General features: G+C 41.3%; 1 protein-coding gene across 1 annotated transcript; it reads left to right on the top strand.

Moving 5' to 3' along the window:
• Positions 1-81: 81 nt before the first annotated feature.
• bcl11ab (BCL11 transcription factor A b) lies at positions 82-20,174 on the top strand. The gene is made up of 3 exons (XM_056749819.1): positions 82-214; positions 2,105-2,428; positions 17,723-20,174. The coding sequence occupies exons 1-3, from the start codon at positions 160-162 to the stop codon at positions 19,642-19,644; spliced, it is 2,301 nt and encodes a 766-aa protein (XP_056605797.1). The 5' UTR covers positions 82-159; the 3' UTR covers positions 19,645-20,174.
• Positions 20,175-20,588: the final 414 nt, after the last annotated feature.

Here is a 20,588-nt window from a genome sequence, read left to right as displayed (position 1 = left end):
AGCCCAGCAGCACACGCGTCCTGCCACTACACGGCTCTCTCCTGTACTGTTATCTCTAATTAATTTGGGATACCCGATGCATCGCCGAAGATCTTTTCCTTTGGAATCTCCACGACTCTGGATCTTCCTAATGTGAAGCCAACTGAGACCGTGTCCAACATGTCTCGCCGCAAGCAGGGCAGACCTCAGCACTTAAGCAAACGGGACTTTTCTCGTAAGTTTAAACGAGTTTTATTCTTTTACTATCTTTATCACTTTAAACGTTTTTTGCGTGAATCAGTTTTATTGTGTTTAGAAAGACGCGTTTCTTGGTTGATGGAACGAAGAGCGCATTGAAAGAGCGCAAAGCTTCTTTACGCATGAAGGCTGGATGCGTGCATGTGTGGAAGAATTATATCTAGCCTGTTTGTTTGTGTGCATAAATGTTTAAGTGTAGTTTGTGGACATATATAAACATTAAATGTATTGAAAATGCACGTATATATATATAAATAGTTCTCATTGAGGCTCTTGAGATCGTCTAACTGGGACTTTATTATTATTTATTATTATAGATATGGATTTCCCAAGGTATTTCCCCCAACTTTCTGAAGAAATCGATTTTTCTGTTGTTATTGTTTATAAGTGCATCGTTGTTGTTTTATTGATAGTGGATATTGACAGGTCCGATTAGCTTTAACTTGTTTTTTCTTTGGCTGTTTAAATCTCCGTGCGTGTTTTTCCCACGGCTCAAGTCCTGTCAAAACCTAAAAAACGTAAGGTCCGTCACAGAAGATAACATCAACATCGATGACGTATGAAAATGTTTGCTTTAAAGTTGACTCTAGATATCCAAGGGTTTTAAAAAGATCTTTAAATCCTCGTTGGAAGCGATCTCACGGCGAAGTGAGATTCAACGTTTAGCCGCTAGGGGGCAGAAAATGAACAATCGAGGGGCTATTCAACTGTGAACTTGAACTTGGTCTCGTTCGGCCCCACCTTTTCTCATTTTATTATCTACCCACACATCTGTTTACTTACATGTCCATTTATGTAAACTTCATGTCACTTTGATTTTTGCGTATAAGCTGTGTTGGCATAGATTACAAGTAGCCCACACAAAGGTGCAGTCACTTAAAGCTCAGTATTTGTGTTGTTCATTCATAATGTATATGTAAAATAGTAGAATTAAACAAGCCCCTCGACTTTAAAGGTTTAACTTTGGTGTTGATGACTGTGATCTTTTCACCCTCAAGAGGTTTTAATTACACCTGTTTGTCTAACACATGTTCTGAGGCTTTGTTCCAGTTCATTAACGCTGTCTTGAGCATTGCCTTCAAAGCCTTAAAATCAAAACTGATTAAAATATGTAATCATATTTTTTACTGAAACTCATGTCTTGTCACCCCACCTTCATCCCACACGACCTGACACACAATTAGGGTTAACCCGCCAGCTAGGACAACCGTCTCCCTCATCTCGGGACGGGCGCTTGATGTAGTTTCGATTGCTCTTTCAGACGTCCCGGCTGCCCATCTGGGAACTACCCCACATACTCCCCTCAATAGCTCACCTCGGTTCAGAGCGTTCGAGCACTTTTAACAAAATGAGTTCCAATCATCTTGAAGTCAAATTAGAATCTATTTTTTGATTCTCAGAGGTGTTGGTTTCATTAAGACGTGAGATTGGCAGGCTAATGAACAGGGTCATGCAACTATAGTGAACAACCCCCTCCTCTTTACCATTTCTGGTTAACCAATGTCATCTTTTGTTTCTCATATTCTCTACGTCTTAATTCGATGAGCTGTTTTTTTTGTTCCAGACAGAACTTTTGATTCATGTCTATATTGTCTTCTATCTAAAACATAATGTTGTTATGCTGCATTGTAGCTTGAGAAAGAGATAAAATTATTGGATATAATTTTACTCTCTGTATAAAATCTTGTAATCCATCCATATGAGACCTACCCCCATGAGACATTTAACACCTCTAGATCTGCAAATTTCAGCGCCACTTTTTATATGGAAATGAATATAATTATCAAAGTAAATATCAACTTTCCATATGGACGTTAAAGCTGGTTATTTTATCAATCTCACACATTTTTATGTTTCCCCGCTATAGCCGAGCCTCTTACGGCAGATTTCCCCGTGGACGAGGAAAGCCATTCCGGATCGGAACCATCCACCCCCAAAGGCGATCAGGACCTTCTCACATGTGGCCAGTGTCACACCAGGTTTCCTTTGGCTGACATTCTGCTGTTCATCGAGCACAAACGCAGGCAGTGTCAGGGCAGCCTATACATGGACAAATGTTCGGACGAGCCGCCGTCGCCCCCGCGGCAGGCCTGCATCCCAGTGGAGGTGGCGGTTCAGGTCTCGCCCCGCGAAGGGGAGCGTTTCGCCTCCACGCCGCATGGATTACGACCCAAGCAGGAGACTGTGACAGGTAGAGTAACTGATGTTTATGTTGGCGCACACAAACTTTGGAGTTCTGGAAACTTCTGATTGAATGCACGTATATCACATTTCTCCTGTGCTCCCTTTCCTGCGCCTGAAAGCTCAGGGTTTTCAGCCAACAGATTTGGGGTTAGCAGATGTTACTACGTTCAGTGTGGTTTTCACAATGTTGTATCTCATTTTGGTCAACGCGTTTTGCTTTAACTGGTAAAGCATGGCACTAGCAATGCCAGCGTCGTGGCTTCAACATACTAATAACTGTTGACCAGCCACATGCAGACCTATCAAAATCTCTCCCCTTACTTAAAAATGTTTACCCTGTTGCAGTTATACATTTACAGTTCATTACTTCAGTGTTTTAGGACTTTCACTTGTTCACTTTTATATATATATTCAGTTTAGCTGGTGTTGAACCAAGCAAAGTCTTTCGCGTGGATGCACATATTTTGGAAGTTGGCATGTGTCTTTATTTAGCCGATAATGTATACCAAGCATTGTCATAAAGGGATTGTTCACCCAAAAAAAATTTGGTCATCATTTACTCACCCTGAAGTTTTTCCAAAACTATAGAAATGTCTTTATTCTGTTGAACACAAAAGAAGAGATTTTTAAGAATGCAGGAAACCAATCAGTTTTGGGGAACCAATGACTACCACAGTATAGTAGATTGGTAGTCAAAGGTGCCCCAGAACTGGAACAGTCCTCCAAATTTGTTCAGAACAACAAGAACATATATTTAGGTTTAAAGGTTTGGAACAACTGCGCGAGTAAATAATGACAGAATTAAAATTTTCAGCTAAACTGTTTTCAAGGTGACATCTCTGCTTTCTATATGTGCACATATTGGGATGAAAATATGTATTTGTTTCCATCTATGTAGTCCACTTACATCACGTCTGTGTTCTGAGGATGTTATGTGTTTGCCCGTGGCTCCAGACAGGTCACACGCCTTCACTGTAACATGTAAAGTCCAATCGTGCAAGCAGATGTCCGTCAGAACAGATGGAATTCTGTATCGGCTGTAAATGGTGAATCCGTTAAAGGTTCACGCTCAAGGAAATTTGCATGATAAACAATGTAAGATATGCATGTGGACACAGCCGCTTTTAATACCCCCCCTCCAAACAACACCCCATCAGACCCCTATTTCATTCAAGTCTGAATGCCCCCGAGCAGACCAGACGATCAGCCTGGGCAATAACCCTTTTATAAACCCCCCCACCCCCTTATCTGCTATCTCTGTCTCTCTCTCTGGGGTTATTTTCTTAAGTACATCCATGTGAAGCCATTTTCTCAGAGGCTGATATTTTTGCGATTGTGCGTCTGTTTTGTAAGCATCTGTCCGTCTCCTGATCCCAGAGTTTTTAAAAGCAGCCCTTCGTTTTATAAACACGAGAAGCCGAGCTTTGAAGATGTCAGACAGTTAACGGTTATATTTCGTCGTACAGATCATATTTACATTAAACGTTAACTATGTGTAAGTACTTCACGTGATGAATTGTGTCTCTTGCTGTTGTGCTGTCCAGTGGCGGATGGTGTTCTTGGCTTGCTTTAGTTTTGACGTCTTTGGCGCTGGTCCACTTTTCTCTACGAGGGGAGAGTTATGGATCATTAGCATGGGTAGAGCAAATGGGACAGGGAGAGACGGGAAGTTTGGGGATCCCCTCATAGTGCATTGTCACAGAGAACCTTTACAAGCGTGTACATTTATTTAAGAAACATTGGGAACTGATCTGCATCAGGCCTTACTCGCACGATGTTCAAAAAAAGATTTTAATCGCTCGCTTGTTTCTCTTATTTCTCACAGAGATTTTCGGTTTTGTCTTGTGCATCTCATTTTTCTTCTGTGAGCAGATCAAATTCATCTGTGAAATAAAAAGTAACTTAGATGTACAGTTTGGTGATATTTTCAATCTGGTTTGTGTAATGTTTATGATGTGATGGTGGTTTACTGCCTCATTGCAACACGACGGTTTGACCTGGCAGACGCTGCCAAAGGTCTCCCTTTCAGTGGGCATATGGTAGGACATTGGCACAGAGCAAGCCAGAAAGTGTGTATGTGGTAAAGATCCTCTTTGTGCTTGACACAAGTATCCTACAGTGTAACATACTATACTTTTGAAATAATTGAACGGTATTGTTACATCTTCAAAACACTTTTTTTTACAATTATTATATTGGCGGTTATATAGGCCCGAAGTGAACCTCCGGTCTGTGCTTAGTTCTGTCAGGTTCACTAACGTAAACAATGATTGACTATTAGCATAAAGTTTACATTGGTGGTAAAAGATTCTCGACCCATCCAAGCAGCCAGCATGAATAGCAGGGAGCGCAGAGATAACCCCCTGGAGGGTAAACAGAACCGGACAACAGATGTCATTAGTTTGACATTTAAGTGTAACACATTATGTAAAGTAATTGAGACTTAAGAAAAGAAATAACAGAAGTCGAGTCCTGATTGTAAATGTGCGGTGGAGCTGGGGATGGAGGAGGGTAATTTGCTCTTGAGCAACGCAATAAGCTGTGATCGCGTCATATTTCTATAGGTAGATAAGCTGATTCGGACTGGACAAACGTGACCTGCCAGAACTAAGACCATACGCTTGATTTATAATATATCCATTTATTTTTTTATTTAATTTCTATTCATGTTATTTTAAATATTTGATTATATAATAATTGTATTAAATGAAACTAAAACCACTCAACAGTTATTGATTCTTCGCAGAGTTCTACCAGATGTTAAGTTTGGCCCACACAATGTTTGTTTATGTTGTTGCTGCAGTTTTGACCTCCTATAAATTGAGAGACTGCATGTTAAATCTGTATCGTTGAAAACAGATGTAATTCTGAGCAGTTATATAAGTGAAGTTTTAGAAGCTAAAATTCACATTTTCCCTATAAATAGTCACAGACATTGAAACCTTTAATTGTATTATCAGGAAAAAGGTTACACTCTAGGCACACGTATGTGGTAACACACATGACCGAAGTACAAATGTGTTATATAGTCACTGTGTTATGGCAGAAACCTCTTTCAGCGTCGACCTGTACAATAATCGGATCTGTCAGTAGCATATGATATTGTGTCCGTTTGTGTATGAACGTGTTTGTACGGCCAGCCAGTTGGGCTGTCGACACATTTTCCCTAGCGAGGCTCTTCTATGTTTATCGTTTACCTGGGAAATACAAAGCTGCCTGCAGTCTGATGTATTGTTGTGAGGTATATAAAAACTATACCATTTATCGTTGAATTGGATTGTAAGAAAGGACTTTACCATTGTGGTTGTTTTGATTGTCGATTTGATGCTCCGAGCATCATTTATAAAGCAGAACCTTCCTTGCTGACCCTTGTAAGGTCACCTGTGCTGATTCTGGGCATTTCCAAGACAAAAGTCTTCTTATAATATGTTGAACTGTTTGTATGATGTATGTTCGTGCGTGGGGTCCGCAGCTGGTATGTCTTATCTGTCCTCTGTAGACTGAGATAAAGACTCGGGAGGCCCCTCACGGTCATGGATCCTCGAAAGTATCTTTCTTCCTGTCTTTGCTTCACTCCTACATTTTATTTCTGACCGAGTTTATATTTATATTTTTTATACGGAAGCTCTTTGGGTCAGTCATGTACACTTGGGTTGATGTAGAATTGAACACAATTGGAGAATTGATTACTCTGAAATAAACCTTACAATCAATAAAAAGCATCTGTCAGTATACTTAAGACGCTATGCTTTTCTTTCAGCCTGACTCTGAGTGCTTTAAATGCCTATTAATAACAAATGGAAGAAAATATGCATTTTGTAAATGTAACGGCATGAAGAACTATAGGAATTGTTCAGTGAAGTGGCAGATTAATTCATTCAGTTCTTTGAACCAGAGTATTTAATTTTGCTCTTTTTTTTATTGTACTAGATGCGCTGAAGTGGAATCTAACAAAATGTTTATGCTTTTATCTTCAGTGATGTACCTCTCTCTCTCTCTCTCTCTCTCTCTCTCTCTCTCTCGCTCTCTCTCTCTCTCTCTCTCTCTCTCTCTGAATCTGGCTGATAATATTCTGTGGCTCATTTGAATTTGAAACACTTCTTTAATCTTTAAAGCCTTGATTGCTTTATGAATATGCATGCTACATGCAGACTTTAGTTCATTACCGTGTTGTAAATTCTAATGACCATTAGTCCCTCTAGGTAATTGCCAATTATTTTGCATATTTGATTAGCCCATTATGAGTTCATTGAGTGTATATACGGCAAGCGAAGAAGGCCCGAATCACTAAAGAAATAAATAGAATTGAGCTATGCCTCTATAACATATTTTGAGAGTATTTTTCGACATACACTTTCATATATTGTGTCATTTTTATATAGCAATAAACATTTTAAATGTCTGGTGTTTGAAAGTTAGTGACATCTAGTGGTGCAGTTGTGAATTGCAATCACTCTACCCCACCCTTTCGAGGCACTACGATGGGTGACACAGGACAAAGATGTCGTCATGTTTTCGCTTCTTCGCCTAAGGAGATAACTTATTTACAAAATCTGTCTGTAGAGCAGTTTGTCCGTGTAGGGCTACTGTAGAAACAACATGGCGTATTCCATGTAAGGGGACCCGCTGTGTATGTAGATCTAAATAGCTCTTTCTAAGGTAATAAAAACATAACTCTTCATTATTTAAGGTTGTTATACACCTGAAGACATATTCAATAACAGAGTTCCTTCCCAAAATGATACATAGCACCTATAAAACCTTGTTTGATCCTGTTTGTAGTTGAATGTTGAAGGGAGGTTGTGAGATAAGGACCGATGTGTTGCAAATGTACATTTCTGTTGTTGATGTGTAGTTCTGTGTGTGCGGTTTAGATTAGCAGACAGGTTTGCTCTTGATCCAACACAGCCACAATAGTACTGATTTTGTTTCGTATGAAAACTACATTTTAATTTCCTATAAAAACAAACTGTAACTCAAAACTTCCTCTCCAGTATAGAGAACATTATTGGAGCTAGGTTGCAAAAACAACACGTTCTGTACTTCCTTAACTTTGTGATGTCAAATTATATTGGACTCGACAGCGAAATCAATACGATCCCTTTGATGTACAGGCATTGGAAGGTTACGCTATTATGTACTGAGAATGCGCGTTATGTTTAATGAGACCAAGCATCCACATTTTGTATCCTGCATACTTTTTTGCATTTCTGTCTGAAGATGATAGCAAAAACAGGTGATGTGACGTCCATTCCTTCACTCTTAATCCCGTTGGATTGTCGTCCTGCGGCGTGCCGAGGGTCTTTACACACACCCGGTCCATTTCAAAATCATCGCCTGCGTTTTTTTTATTTACGCAAGATGCAATGCAGCTGGCGGTACCTTTATCTGGCCCGTCACAGGTGCTGGCCCTCCTCCGGAGTCTGACTTAACCCTGTGTCTATGTCATGGGGTGTGAGAAGAGGCCTGCGGGGAGGCCGACGGGGACACAATGGGAGGATTGTGCTCAGGGCGGGGGGCTCGGAGGCTGAGGCGGCCCTGACTGTGGCCAAACAGGTCGGGCCAGACAGCATGATAGATGGCTTTGTTTAAGGGTCCCGGGGTGGGGCTTGAACTTGAGGCACTTTGTTTATCCTGAATAGAGCAGGGGGGAAGACGCCGGAATGATCTATGTCTCGATCGCCGAGGAGCTTTAGAGGGATGGAGAGAAGAACAGGCACGAGAGAAAGCAACCAAAACTGGGAAGGAAACCGGAGAGATGAAAGGAGGGATTTGGTGAAAATTAGTTTGATATGAAGTTGAGGGAAAGTTGTTCACCCTAAAAGAAACTTCTCATTTGCTCGCCCGTCATGGACTTCAAAATCCATATGACTTTCTTTCTCATGTTAAAGACAAAAAAGAGATTCAGTTGATGTTTCGCTTATTTAGGCTGCTCTCTTCGAAATAATGATATTAGTGACCCAAGAAATGCTACTAATTTCCTTAAAAGTTGTCTGTTTTCCTTATCAACTACATTCCAAGTCTTGTAAAGCCATACAACACCATCAGACCAAAACCAAAGTTGTTTGACAACCCATGCCTGCCATTCACCTTCATTGTATGTTTTCATGTGAGTGCCTTAAAAAAACCTTTCAAAAGACATGAGGGTGAGTAAATGTTGACATAAAATGTTCTTACAATCGATCTTTAGATAGGAAGGACTGAGCGAGAGCAATGCTGGCCGGCCATGTGTTATAAAAAGGTCGGGCGGAAAACACTGGCGGAGGGGCCGAGGGGGAGGGCCGTCCTCGCACCCTGACAGCGGCTTTCCATTTCAAGATCAACTTGGCTGAGCTCCAGGTCTTTTATATCTGACTAGACACACACACGTACACACATACCTGTCGCCTATATATCAAATGGCACTGCGTTTGTTTGGGTTTTTGTTTTTTTGGCCTGAAGGCAGAAAGAGGCGCTCGCTGATGGGCTAGTTCAAACCGGTTAGCTGGCCTTGTCTTCACTTGCGTGCATGTGTGGAACGCACAAAACATGCAAGATTATGAAAAAGATTGTTGATATACATAAAATCTGGTCGAATATGATAGAAATCGGTCCATTTTGTTTGGAACTGATAAACCGAATGATGTGAAAAAGGACCAGTACGTATCAGTGTGTGAACATAAAACACGTTTGGGAAAATATCTAATATATTCGTTTGCATACTTTACACTTGTCTATCAATTGACCCTCGCATTTGCATATGTATTTATGCAGATTTCCGAGGGGGCTCTCACGCACAGCAGGGGTCTCTGTGTGTCGCGGTTTCTCAGTGCGCGTTTGTGCGTCTTTGTGTTTAATTCTGTTGTGTATGCCTGTGCGTACGCGTAAGCAAGTGTTTGTCTGTTTTCGGCTCATGATATTTCCTGCTTGCATCCTGTTGCACTATATGTGCAAATACGTGTCTGCGACCCTGCAAAGTGGGCCACCTCTTCCAGATGGTGCGCTTTACGCTGGAGCCGTAAGCTGCCTATCAACATCTGAACGTCTATAAGATATACATTCACCACCTTCCTCCATGAACGGTTTTAGTTCTTCCACATCTCTGTTTACTTCAGACTTGATTTATTTTGTGCGAAGGCGAGGGTTCAACTGGCCGAACGGTCAATGTGAAGATGGAGGTCTCTTGAATGTGCTCTCCTTGTCCATTGAGGTTTTTTGCCCCGTTTCTAAAGAGCTCAGGAAATAACAACTCCGTCCGGGAAATAGTTTGACCTTTACTTGTTATTACTTCTCTGTGACAGAAATAAAGAAATATAATTACTTTTGTCGAATCGAAGAGGCAAAAACCATACCGTATGCACAAAGCCTTAAAAGGAATAGGTCACGCAAAAATGAAAAAGCTGTTAGAACTGATTCAATCTAAAGTCATCAACGGAAACAGAAAAGACAATGGGCTCCAGTGTTGTCCGGTTGCCGACGTTCTTCAAAATATCTTCTTTTGTGTTTTGCAGAAGAAAGAAAGTCATACAGGTTTAGAATGACACGAGGGAAGGATTTTTTTGTAATTATGAATTTAGATATTTTTGCATATATTATTTCTTTAAGAAGTCTTGTAATACTTTTTAGCTTGACTTTCCAACATCTTTAAAAAATAATTTCTTTCACAGATAAACATAAGACATGGTACAGGAGTGTCTAGCCAAAGAGCAGATGTCCCATCACGGGCCTCTAGCTTGTCACCCCGTCAGCTGTCAGCGATGCTGAACAATCCTTACGTTCAGAAAACGCAGCGGTCCAATTAAACGAGGTTAATTTGCTTCAGCACTTATCTACCCGTCTTATTTCTCCCTCTACCATCAGCTCTTCTGCGGCAGTATCCCCATCTCCTCGTCAGATTGTTTGTTTGCTCTTCTCATTCGTTCTTTACCTACACCTCGCGTATAATCTGGTCTCAGACCCCGTTGTCTCCTTTTCTTTTCCTCTCATCCCTCTGTCTGTAGTTTGTTTGCCTCTCTTGCATTTGAGCAAAACAGCGTGGTGACATTGCGGCTGTAACAAATTGAGCACTTGTAGAATGCGGGCATGAAACCTCCACAAAGCTTCCATTCAACGTCTTACCGACCGGACATAAAGACCCGTGACAGTTTAAGTGGCATGTTGAGTTTGCATCTGAAAGCGCGTCTACCAACGTTTATGGCGAGGAAGAGGATTTGATGAGAAGGTTGAAACAATGAGGCAGGCGGAGATGTGTGCTTTCGGTGAGAGGAAAATCTGTCAGACAATTTTACGGCATCTATAAATGTGTTTATTATGTGCTTGACATGCTGATAGGTGTATTTTACTTGGCATGTCATGTTTGTCTTACGTTTCCGTATTTGGATAGGTTTAGTTTAAAGTTTTCCTCAAGTTGCGTCACACCAGCCAATCAGATTGAAGCTGTATGGTGACAAGAGCGGATAAATTTAGTAACCAAAATCTAAACTCTGATCCCCCTCGCCTCTCTTTGCTCTTGTCATGGCATTATCGTCTGGATGAGAATGGGTCATCTCCTGCGTCCCCTGCCCCGCTCGGTGAACCCCTGCCCTCCTCGCCTGTCAGAGTGAACTATGGTAGACAGACACACACTGAGACACTGTCACATAAACAAAGACACGTATAAACCCAGAGGCCCGTCACACTGAGAGGACAGATGCCCTCAGTGTGGAATAGAGCCTCCACAGGATTTGTCAATCGTATATACAGAGGCAGAAGTCTTCACATGTATGGGACAGAGGGGCTTCAAAAATCACATTTGGGGTGTTCATTTTGAGAATCAAGGGTGTAAACAAATATTTGAGAATGGAGGGTTGAGGGGGTCTTGTTGTATTTTTGTCTCTGATATGCACTCAGATATGCGCTCCAATAACATAATGTCATAAGCTGATTTTTTTTTGTGCTTTTAAGACGTGGTTTGCACCGGGTCTACATGTGAAATAAAAAATTGATTTGCATGCATGCTGAAGATCAAGTTTCTAAACACTGCATAGGTGTCAAAGATGTGTAAACATTGGCAGTCACTTTTTTGTGCATCCTGAGGATTTAGGGGAGAAAGTTTTTGCAAAAAATGGTCTTGTTGAACTTGAAAGTTCAAAGGACTTAAATCATGGAAACTAAAATGGACTCTTTCTGAATTCTTCTGTTATTCCATATGAACAAACCCATGTTTTGTTGTATTAAACAAATGCATGCTAACAGCTACTCAGGAAACATTAGCACCTGCATAGCAACCCCCTGATATATCCACTTAAAAAACCCTCCTAGCAGAAATCCCTTTTGAAGCACTACGGTGGCTCTCACAGGACTAAGATGTTGTCATGTTTTGCATTTTTTGCCGAAGGAGATAACATATTTACAAAAACGCTATGTAGATCATTTTGTCCGTTTAGTGAGACCCGTGGCATATGTAGTTAGAAATAGCTCATTCTAACACCGTGTCTACACCTGACGCAACAAAATACATAAGAAACGCATTAGAAGCCATAATAATTTCAATTTTTTTCCAGACTGGATGAGGCGCGCCGCAAAAGCTGCATCGTGCCTGTCGCGTCCGGTGTAGACACGGTGTTAGGTAATAAAAGCATAACGCGTTTTTATGTAAAGGTATTTGTACACCTCTAAACACATAGTTATGTATATTATATTGCATTTCTGTCAAAAGATCCTCCAAACTACAGACCTTTAAAACTACAGTGTGTATTTCCCCTCTCTATCGCCATCTCAGTTTAAAACATAAAATTACAGGTTACTTTTCTGTGTTGATGTCAAATGTGTCAAACTACGGCCTGGTCTCACAAACAAGGCTTAATGCTAGTGGCAGATGTCCTGATTTAAGATAAGCCATGTCTGTGAAACCGGGCCTATAATTTCTTGCAAAATCATACTCACAAGCTCAATTTACAAGCTAACCATTGTGAATCATGCTAATTTTGTATGTACTTCAAGCACACTGATTTTCTCACATCAGCTAAGTTCTGAAGTACAGTAGAGTCTGTTCCTGCTTGCAATTTTTCCATTAAAAATACTTCAAGGAGGCTCTGATTGTGAGGAGTGGCCAACAGGCTGATGCATGTCTCCTGTGCCGTTCTGTCAAATACTCTTCCGCTCGGCTCCAGCACTCAGCGAGTCGTGACCCTTGACCTCAGCGGGGCCATGCATGTGCACGGTCTTGCCAGCACCTCCCTGGAATGTCTGAACCCCTCTAGCGTGGAGCCAAAGATGGCTTACAAGTCTCTGTGCTGTTCTACTGCTTACGGAGGATAAATCCTGCTGTCACCAGAGGGCTCGAGCTCTCCACCTCATGCTTGTTGTTTCTTTCTGTCAGCCTCTTTTTCACCCAGTCACACGTCTTAAGTTAAGAGCACAAGTGTCTTAAAACTGAAATATGTGCCTCCTGCTTTGTGGTGAATAAGGAAGCTTTTGTGCTATTGAGGCGGAATCTTCATAGCTCATTCAGGGACGTCAAAGGACTTGTATTTGAACTTAAAGCTATCCATAAGAAAGCTCCGTCTTAAAGGAACAGTTCACCCTAAAATGAAAATTCTGGTTGAGTTTATTATTCATTTAATTTGAAGTGTTCCTTCAAGTGGGTGCACAAGTGCACATGTAAAAAACAGCGTGGTAGCTTGGTGGTGTGGTGAAAATAACTCTCTCTCTGACCTCTGACCTACAGTATCTTGAAAGTATGTACAGTATGAGGGTTGTGAGGCCTCAAGACAGATTTTTGGCAAGAGCTCACAGGTAAAATTCCAGCTCTGTTCGTAATTCCAGAAATTTCAGTTTAAATTGGTGATCTATCTGTTGTTAGAAAAGCTGTTGCGGTCAAGTATGTATAAAATATATAGTATTGTGCATATATATATATATATATATATATATATATATATATATATATATATATATATATATATATAATTCTGTATATTTTGTATTAACGTATAAAACCATGGAAGAGAGATTGTGCAACAATTTTTGTTTAAGGACAGCACCATGAGCAGTTATAAGTAATAATTTTTGATTTTCATATAAAGCAGATTTGTAAAAGATTAATGCGTATTGAATTCACTCTTAGCGCAATTCTGATTAATTTGAAAGGCAAATAATATATGAGATATTTTGGGTTAAAAAAGATACTATTCATATATCAAATGAGAAATATATGCTTGTGTTAATTTGAGGTAATGTCCTAACTAGCCGTAATGGGACATTGTTGCTTGCTTAGTTTCACCGCTCACAATGCAATCCCATTGGTCCATATTTCATCTCCCCGTGTACCACAGCTTCTTATTAAACACTAAACATTTGGTTATGGGCTGCATTGTGTTTTTTGCGTATACTCTAACTCCATGCCTGGTTATTATAAGGAGTTTGACTAATATTCTTTTCATACTTCACTGGCTGTATTTCTCCTCATTGATGGTAAAACAGAGGCGGCTTGCAGAACTCTCCCATCTGCTAACATGCCGTGATGCAGATTAGAACATATGTATCCAATTAAGTAGCAAAGCAGAGTGCTTGAATCTGGCCTGATGTCACCCAAATGAAGAATTGGGGTGAGTGTGGGCCGTCTCAGCCAAGTGATCGTCGCATCCATCTTATAGAAGCTTCTGATGGTAACTGTTCTGTTTGGGTTTCTTTCTGTGTCACCTTGTATCGTGAGCTATAGTGTGGTTATGTTGGCCGGTTACTGGCACAAAATCCTTTTTTAATTTTGCAAACAGCTGTTCCAGGGTTTGTTTTTCAAAAACATCTCCCAACGTGGCTCACGTCAAATTTGGTAATACAAACATGACAACTCTCTATCGTCATCTCTGATGAATCATTAAATTGCAGATTACTTGTCATACTTATCTTTACCTAGGTTGACCTCAATGATAATTAATGTTAACGCATAGGCCCTTAACCGTACGGCCCTTAAGTTGTATGAGTTTATTCTGCAAAGGCCGTCAGACAGTCACATAGATAACGTTCTTTCTGTCTTGATTTACTGCATCACTCGTGGCCAGGACGCGGCAGATGGGAAGCCTTAAATATTGAGACCGTGGCTGTTAAGTGAATTGGGAACACTGGTCTTTTTGTACTGGTCCCAGTACCAGAACTCTGCCTGAGGGGGCTTCCTGAATGAGTCCTCTCACTAGTCTGACTATCACATGCCCGTTTAAGCCTGTAGTCCTCTCATGAAGCGGGACACGGAGAAAGAAAGAAATATAGACACGGCGACTTGAAATAATCTTTGTTGAGCTGTGTTGAAATGTTGGCCGGGCGGTCAGCTTTAGATACTCGTGCCCTCATTGTAGACTATGAATGAATAGTTGATGCAGTTTCAGGAAGTCTTTTGAGGGTCTAACTGTTCCAAGTAATAAAGACCTGAATTACAGAGTTAAAGAGATTTTGAAGGATGTTGGTAACCCCAGCCATTGACTTCCAATGTATGAACAAAAAAACACTGTAAGATTTCTCAAAATATCTTCCACAGTATTTTACTTTTTAAAGACATGCTGTTAAATAACTCATTTTTGGGTGAAGTGTCCCTTAAGGGTGTTGACATTAAAGTTAATTATATTAATATTGTATTGTACAATATTAAAATTATAAACATTATTATTGCCTGTTAACAGTTGTAGTGTCGTTCTCTTAATGCAAAAGATTCGAAAAAAATAAATTTAAAGTAATATATAAATATATTATAAATATTAATAATATAATATTTTAACAAAACAAAACCTAAAAGTTTGTTTTGAAAACTTTTGCTGTCACATCGTAGGACATATGTACGATAAATTTGAAAATGTTCTTAATTGTCATAAAAGTTATGACAAGTAACAACGCAAAAAAATCATAATAGACTTAATTTACTTATATTTTTAAATCAGTATGTATGTTTCTTGGGTATCAAAGCCATGACATTTGCACTGCTAACACAATCATCTACCAATTGATCTACACAATTTACTCCTTGATGATGTCACAAATGTGTTGAACATGGCTCCTCCAGAATTGGTTGAATTTGGTTGTAGAATGATTGTTTTGCTAGTGATTTTTACGTAGTCCGAGTCAAACAAGCACAACCTCACCCTCCCCTCTTCTTTGCTTTTCTATGTTAGATGTTTGCTCTGTCTGTGGGACAGTGTTCTGTGCTAACAGAGCTTCCACATCGGCCCTGAGCAAGGGCATCTAGTTCATGTTTCCCATTGGCCACCTCTGTCTCCCATCAGACTGTCACCACCCCCATCCCCCCCGTCTCTAACCATCACCCCTTCACCTCACTGTCTGGTGAACTCCTTTTGTCTCCTCCTTCTTTAATGTGCGTTGCTAAGGTGACTGCTGACCCATTGGTTGGCACTTTGCAAGAGGCCCCAATCCAAGATGTCTGCCCTCCTCACCCCTCTCAGATGCTTTCAATGTGTGGTGGGGGTAGGTTGTGGGTCCAGCGTTTGTCTACATTGGACTTTGGGCCAACACTTAACTTGGAAAGTCAGCAAAACCAGATCTTTCTCAGGACTGAATATGATATTTTCATAATTTGTCCCTAGAGTATCAACTTTTGGCATTTCATCACATTGATTTAAATATGACAATAATTTTGTGTCTAGATTAAAATTGATTCAGGCGTAAAGGCATGGATGCTTGAGTGAAATGCAATTATTTTGGGGAATTTCTTCCTGGTCTCCTCAAACGGCAAATCACAAATGTGTCAGAAATTCTGCCTTGGGCCCTTTAAGTACAAAGTTCAAGTTTTTGGTTTCGCTTTGACTCTTATCTAAGTGTGTGTTTAGGTTAAGGACTATATATTAACATGCTCCAATGGATGTGCGGTGACTTGTGCACAATGCTTTTGAGATTCGGGTATAACCTACAGTAACCCAACAGAGCAGAGTTTGCCATTATAAAGTGCCCGTGTTCTTATCTGTGGTTTGAAAGACAAAGCTCAAGGATAATTCTTCACACATGACAGATCTTATTGTTTCAGGTACTTACTTTATTATGGTCAATGAGTGCCACACAGGAGTCAAAGCTTTAAAAAGAAATCAACATAAGCCAAAGAGTTTATTGCATTACAGTCCACTGGGAGTTAGCAAGTAACAAGTCTTGAACCTTAGATAGAGAAGAAAGAATTTAAAATAGTACATTTGAAAGTGTGCAAGACTTGTAGAGCAATAAAATGTCCGATACACTGCTTTATGCTTTATGTTTAGGTTAAACAACAGTGTTCACTTCAACACAATGGGACTTAGAAGAGTAAATAGGGAAAGAATGCATGTTTTGGGTATGTATGTCATAACAATATTGAAATAAAACAACATGCACATCCAAAAAGGGTTAGATGCCTCCAAGGAATGGATATGCTGCCCATGTTTCAAGTGGAGAAAATGTTTTCCCCCATTCCTTCCGTAGAATGTGAACGCATTGTTCTGCCTTAGCTCCCTTCAGCATTTCACTAAAGACTGTGTGGTTGTGGCCTTGTTCCTCTTAAAGCAACTGACAATCAATAAGTTGCCCTCTGAGACAAGGCCACCACGTAATGACTGCTGTCGGGGAGGTGGGAGTTTTAAATGTCATCAACGTAGGACGATTGTGATTGTGAGGTTGTGAAAAATAATAGTTGTACACTAATGGTGTAGTTTCAATTTCTACTGTCTCAACTTGATAAGAGTAATAAAGACACATTTGTCTGTAATAATTGACGATATATCTGAAAGTGTGTGCATATTTTTAACACCACAAAAAGCATATACGCGCACTCGCATTGTTCATACGGAAGTGGTATGGGATATAATTGGAGTAAGAATGAGAATAGGCAGGCTTTTTATGGCGGAAAAATCTCCCGCGGAGGTCAAACCCCACACAGGTGGTAGCAATTAACTGTAATTTTTGCAGATTGTAATGATCCATAATTTACCAGCTTTCCCCCTCGAATCTCTTGTGCAGTAAAAGTGTTTTGATTGGGTACAGGTTTTTTGTTCGCTTCAGACTTTGTGTCAGACACCTCTGAGACAGGCAAGGCCGTTTCCATATGAACCTGGAATGCAGGACTGTTTAACTGCTGTTCATGTTGGACTCGGACACACTCACTTATAGGTTTAGCAAGTAGAGTTGTGACTTATTAGGTGAAAATGTGAACCCAAGAAACGACAGTTCAAAAAGACAGTTTTGAATAAATGATGCGTTGAACTGCGGAGTTAAATTAAGTGAAAAGCAGCAAAATGGCCTTTAATGGCCTTGTGTAGTGTTTCAACATGTAGTGGATGAACGCTGAATTTTTTCTCTTTCTGCTTTTGTCTTTTAGAAAAAGATGAGCCCAGCAGCTACACTTGCACAACTTGTAAGCAGCCCTTCATCACCGCCTGGTTCCTGCTGCAGCATGCCCAAAATACACATGGTTTCCGAATATACCTAGAGAGTGAACCCGGAAGCCCGTTAACCCCTCGTGTGGCCTCAGCTCCAGGCATGGGTGGAGGATGTGCCTCACAACCACCTTTACATGCAGCCCACCTGGCAGACAGTAGTCCCTATAGCTTGATGAGGATAGCCAACAGGGATGGCTCATCAGTTCCTAGAGAGGGCCGATATCCCAGGACGCCCCCGCTTTTTAGTCCCCCGCCACGGCATCACATGAGCCCAGATGATCTGGCTTTGGCCCCCCACCACCCAAGCGCCTTTGACAGGGTACTGCGTCTCAATTCGGTGCCCTTGGACTCCCCATCTATGGACTTCTCAAGACGTCTACGGGAACTTGCGGGGAACTCTGCCGGATCCTCTCCGCCCATGTCACCCAACCGTCCCAGCCCTATGCAACGGCTGCTACAACCATTCCAACCAGAGGCTGCCCATTCTCCATCCGGACCCCATTCAACGCCCACCCAACAGACGCCAACCGTGCCAGCTGCGAAGTCAAAGTCTTGCGAGTTCTGCGGGAAGTCCTTCAAGTTCCAGAGCAACTTAATCGTTCACAGGCGCAGTCATACCGGCGAGAAACCCTACAAGTGCCACCTCTGCAACCACGCTTGCACGCAGGCCAGCAAGTTGAAGCGTCACATGAAGACTCATCGACACAAGTCATCCTCCACTACCTCCAGATCCGATGATGGCCTTTCGACCGCCAGCTCACCCGAACCAGGCACAAGTGATTCACTGAGCAGTGCCACCGATGCTTTGAAATCTGTGGTGGCTAAATTCAAAAGTGAGAATAATGGCATTCCTGAAGATGGAGAGGAGATGGAAGAAGATGAGGAGGAAGAGGAAGAGGAAGAAGAGGAGGAAGAGGAGGAGGAGGAAGAAGAAGAGGAGAATGAGAGTGAGACAGGAGAAAAGAATAATATCAACTTCAGCTTGAGTCTGGAAGGTGCACATCATCATGAGAACAATCGAGAGCGGTACAGCATAGGTGAAGGGGAGGGCGTTCAGGTTTACCGGGCTCCCCTAAACCTATACAAACGTGGTGACCACCGATCGACTGCTGAGACAGGTGCCGACGACTTCTCAAAAGAGTCTGACCAAACCAATGGGCCGTACGTACCCACCGTGAACGGAACGGCCTCCTACCCAAACAATGACCTGTCAATAAAACTTCTGGGTCGAAGTCCTGTTTCCGACAGGCCTCTCTCCAAACGCATCAAGGTGGAAAAAGACCTTGATATACCTACCCCTACACTCCCCAATTCTGAAAACGTGTACTCTCAATGGCTGGCGGGATATGCCGCGTCGCGCCAGCTCAAGGATCCCCTCCTCAACCTCGGGGACTCAAGACAATCGCCTTTCGCTACCTCTTCAGAGCATTCCTCGGAGAATGGCAGTCTCAGGTTCTCCACTCCTCCCGGTGAGCTGGACGGAGGGACGGCCTCGGGACGCAGCGGCACTGGGAGCAGGGCCAGTACGCCCCATCTTTCCAGCAGTCGCTCTAGCTCCAAGGACGGCCGCCGTAGTGACACTTGTGAGTTTTGTGGCAAGGTCTTCAAGAACTGCAGCAACTTAACAGTGCATCGGCGCAGCCACACGGGTGAGAGACCATACAAGTGTGAGCTTTGCAGCTACGCCTGCGCTCAGAGCAGCAAGCTAACGCGGCACATGAAAACGCACGGACAGACGGGCAAAGACGTTTATAATTGCGAGATTTGCCACATGCCTTTTAGCGTGTACAGCACTCTGGAGAAGCACATGAAAAAATGGCACAACGACCGTCCCTTGAGCATCGAAATTAAGACGGAGTAAAATTACTACAGGATTATTTAAGGCACAGTGTCCGCTAAATACGCCGGGCACAGAAATTGTTAAAATATGACGCAAGACTCTGAGCCTCTCTAATGTGCAATAACTTAACGTTTTGTACTTTTTCTTACTGGTTGGCATGTATTAGTGTGTTCGCTTGATAAGCGTTAGCTGTGTTGGTACTGTCTTTTGTCAAACAAGACATTTCATGCTGCAAACAATTATTTTTACATATCATACTTAGTTTTATTTGTCATTTAAGCTTGTATTATTACGACTACCTATACATTCACACTGGGGTTTACACTGTTCATTAGGGGACTAAATGAACTTTAGGGTTACCAGCGAAAGTTTGAACAGTGACATTTTACTAAAATACTAAAAACGTGAATTTTAACGTTGCTTGTGAAAAAGAGTGCCTTGGGTGCATTTGTGTTTTTTTGTTGCCATAAGCCTGGGGATATTGTTCAATGCAAAATTAGGTTCTTGCATCAAGTACCTATTCACTAAATGCAGGAATTCAGTATGCTGTACGTTCTTGTGTATATCTTTACTAGTATAACCTATTGCGTTCCTTTAAGTACGTTCTTTTGTTGGCATCTTCATGCCGTTTTGCTTAATGAGATTTTCTCCTGTGTTTTGGTATCATTACCGAAAGGTACATTTGTTTTTCTTTTGAATTGGGGTTTTAACGTTTCTATGGGTTTTCTATGAAGGTTTTTAGAAAGTATCCCTAAAATCGCGTCTTACTCTGTAGATAAAAAACACTATATTGTAAACTGATATACTGATACATTTCTATTTGGTGCATGGAACTAAATGCGTATTAATGTTGTAAATATGTCTATTTCTTGACAGGGTCATTCACGAACGTCTAACAAGTCTTATAGTCCCTGAATAAGCTTTTAAAGAGTTATCAGGATTGAAAATCCTTTGAATTTCATATG

The sequence above is a fragment of the Triplophysa dalaica genome, chromosome 6, assembly GCF_015846415.1.
Source record: "Triplophysa dalaica isolate WHDGS20190420 chromosome 6, ASM1584641v1, whole genome shotgun sequence".
In the NCBI taxonomy this organism is placed as follows: Eukaryota; Metazoa; Chordata; class Actinopteri; order Cypriniformes; family Nemacheilidae; genus Triplophysa; species Triplophysa dalaica.
The sequence above is the reverse complement of the archived record's forward strand: the minus strand, read 5'-3'. Positions and strand labels throughout refer to the sequence as shown.

Excerpts from the sequence above, each read along its gene's own strand:
- bcl11ab (XM_056749819.1), top strand. The coding sequence starts at position 160 with ATGTCTCGCCGCAAGCAGGGCAGACCTCAGCACTTAAGCAAACGGGAC. Across the intron at positions 215-2,104 it reads AAGCAAACGGGACTTTTCTC|CCGAGCCTCTTACGGCAGAT; the intron begins GTAAGTTTAAAC and ends TCCCCGCTATAG. Across the intron at positions 2,429-17,722 it reads CAAGCAGGAGACTGTGACAG|AAAAAGATGAGCCCAGCAGC; the intron begins GTAGAGTAACTG and ends TTTGTCTTTTAG.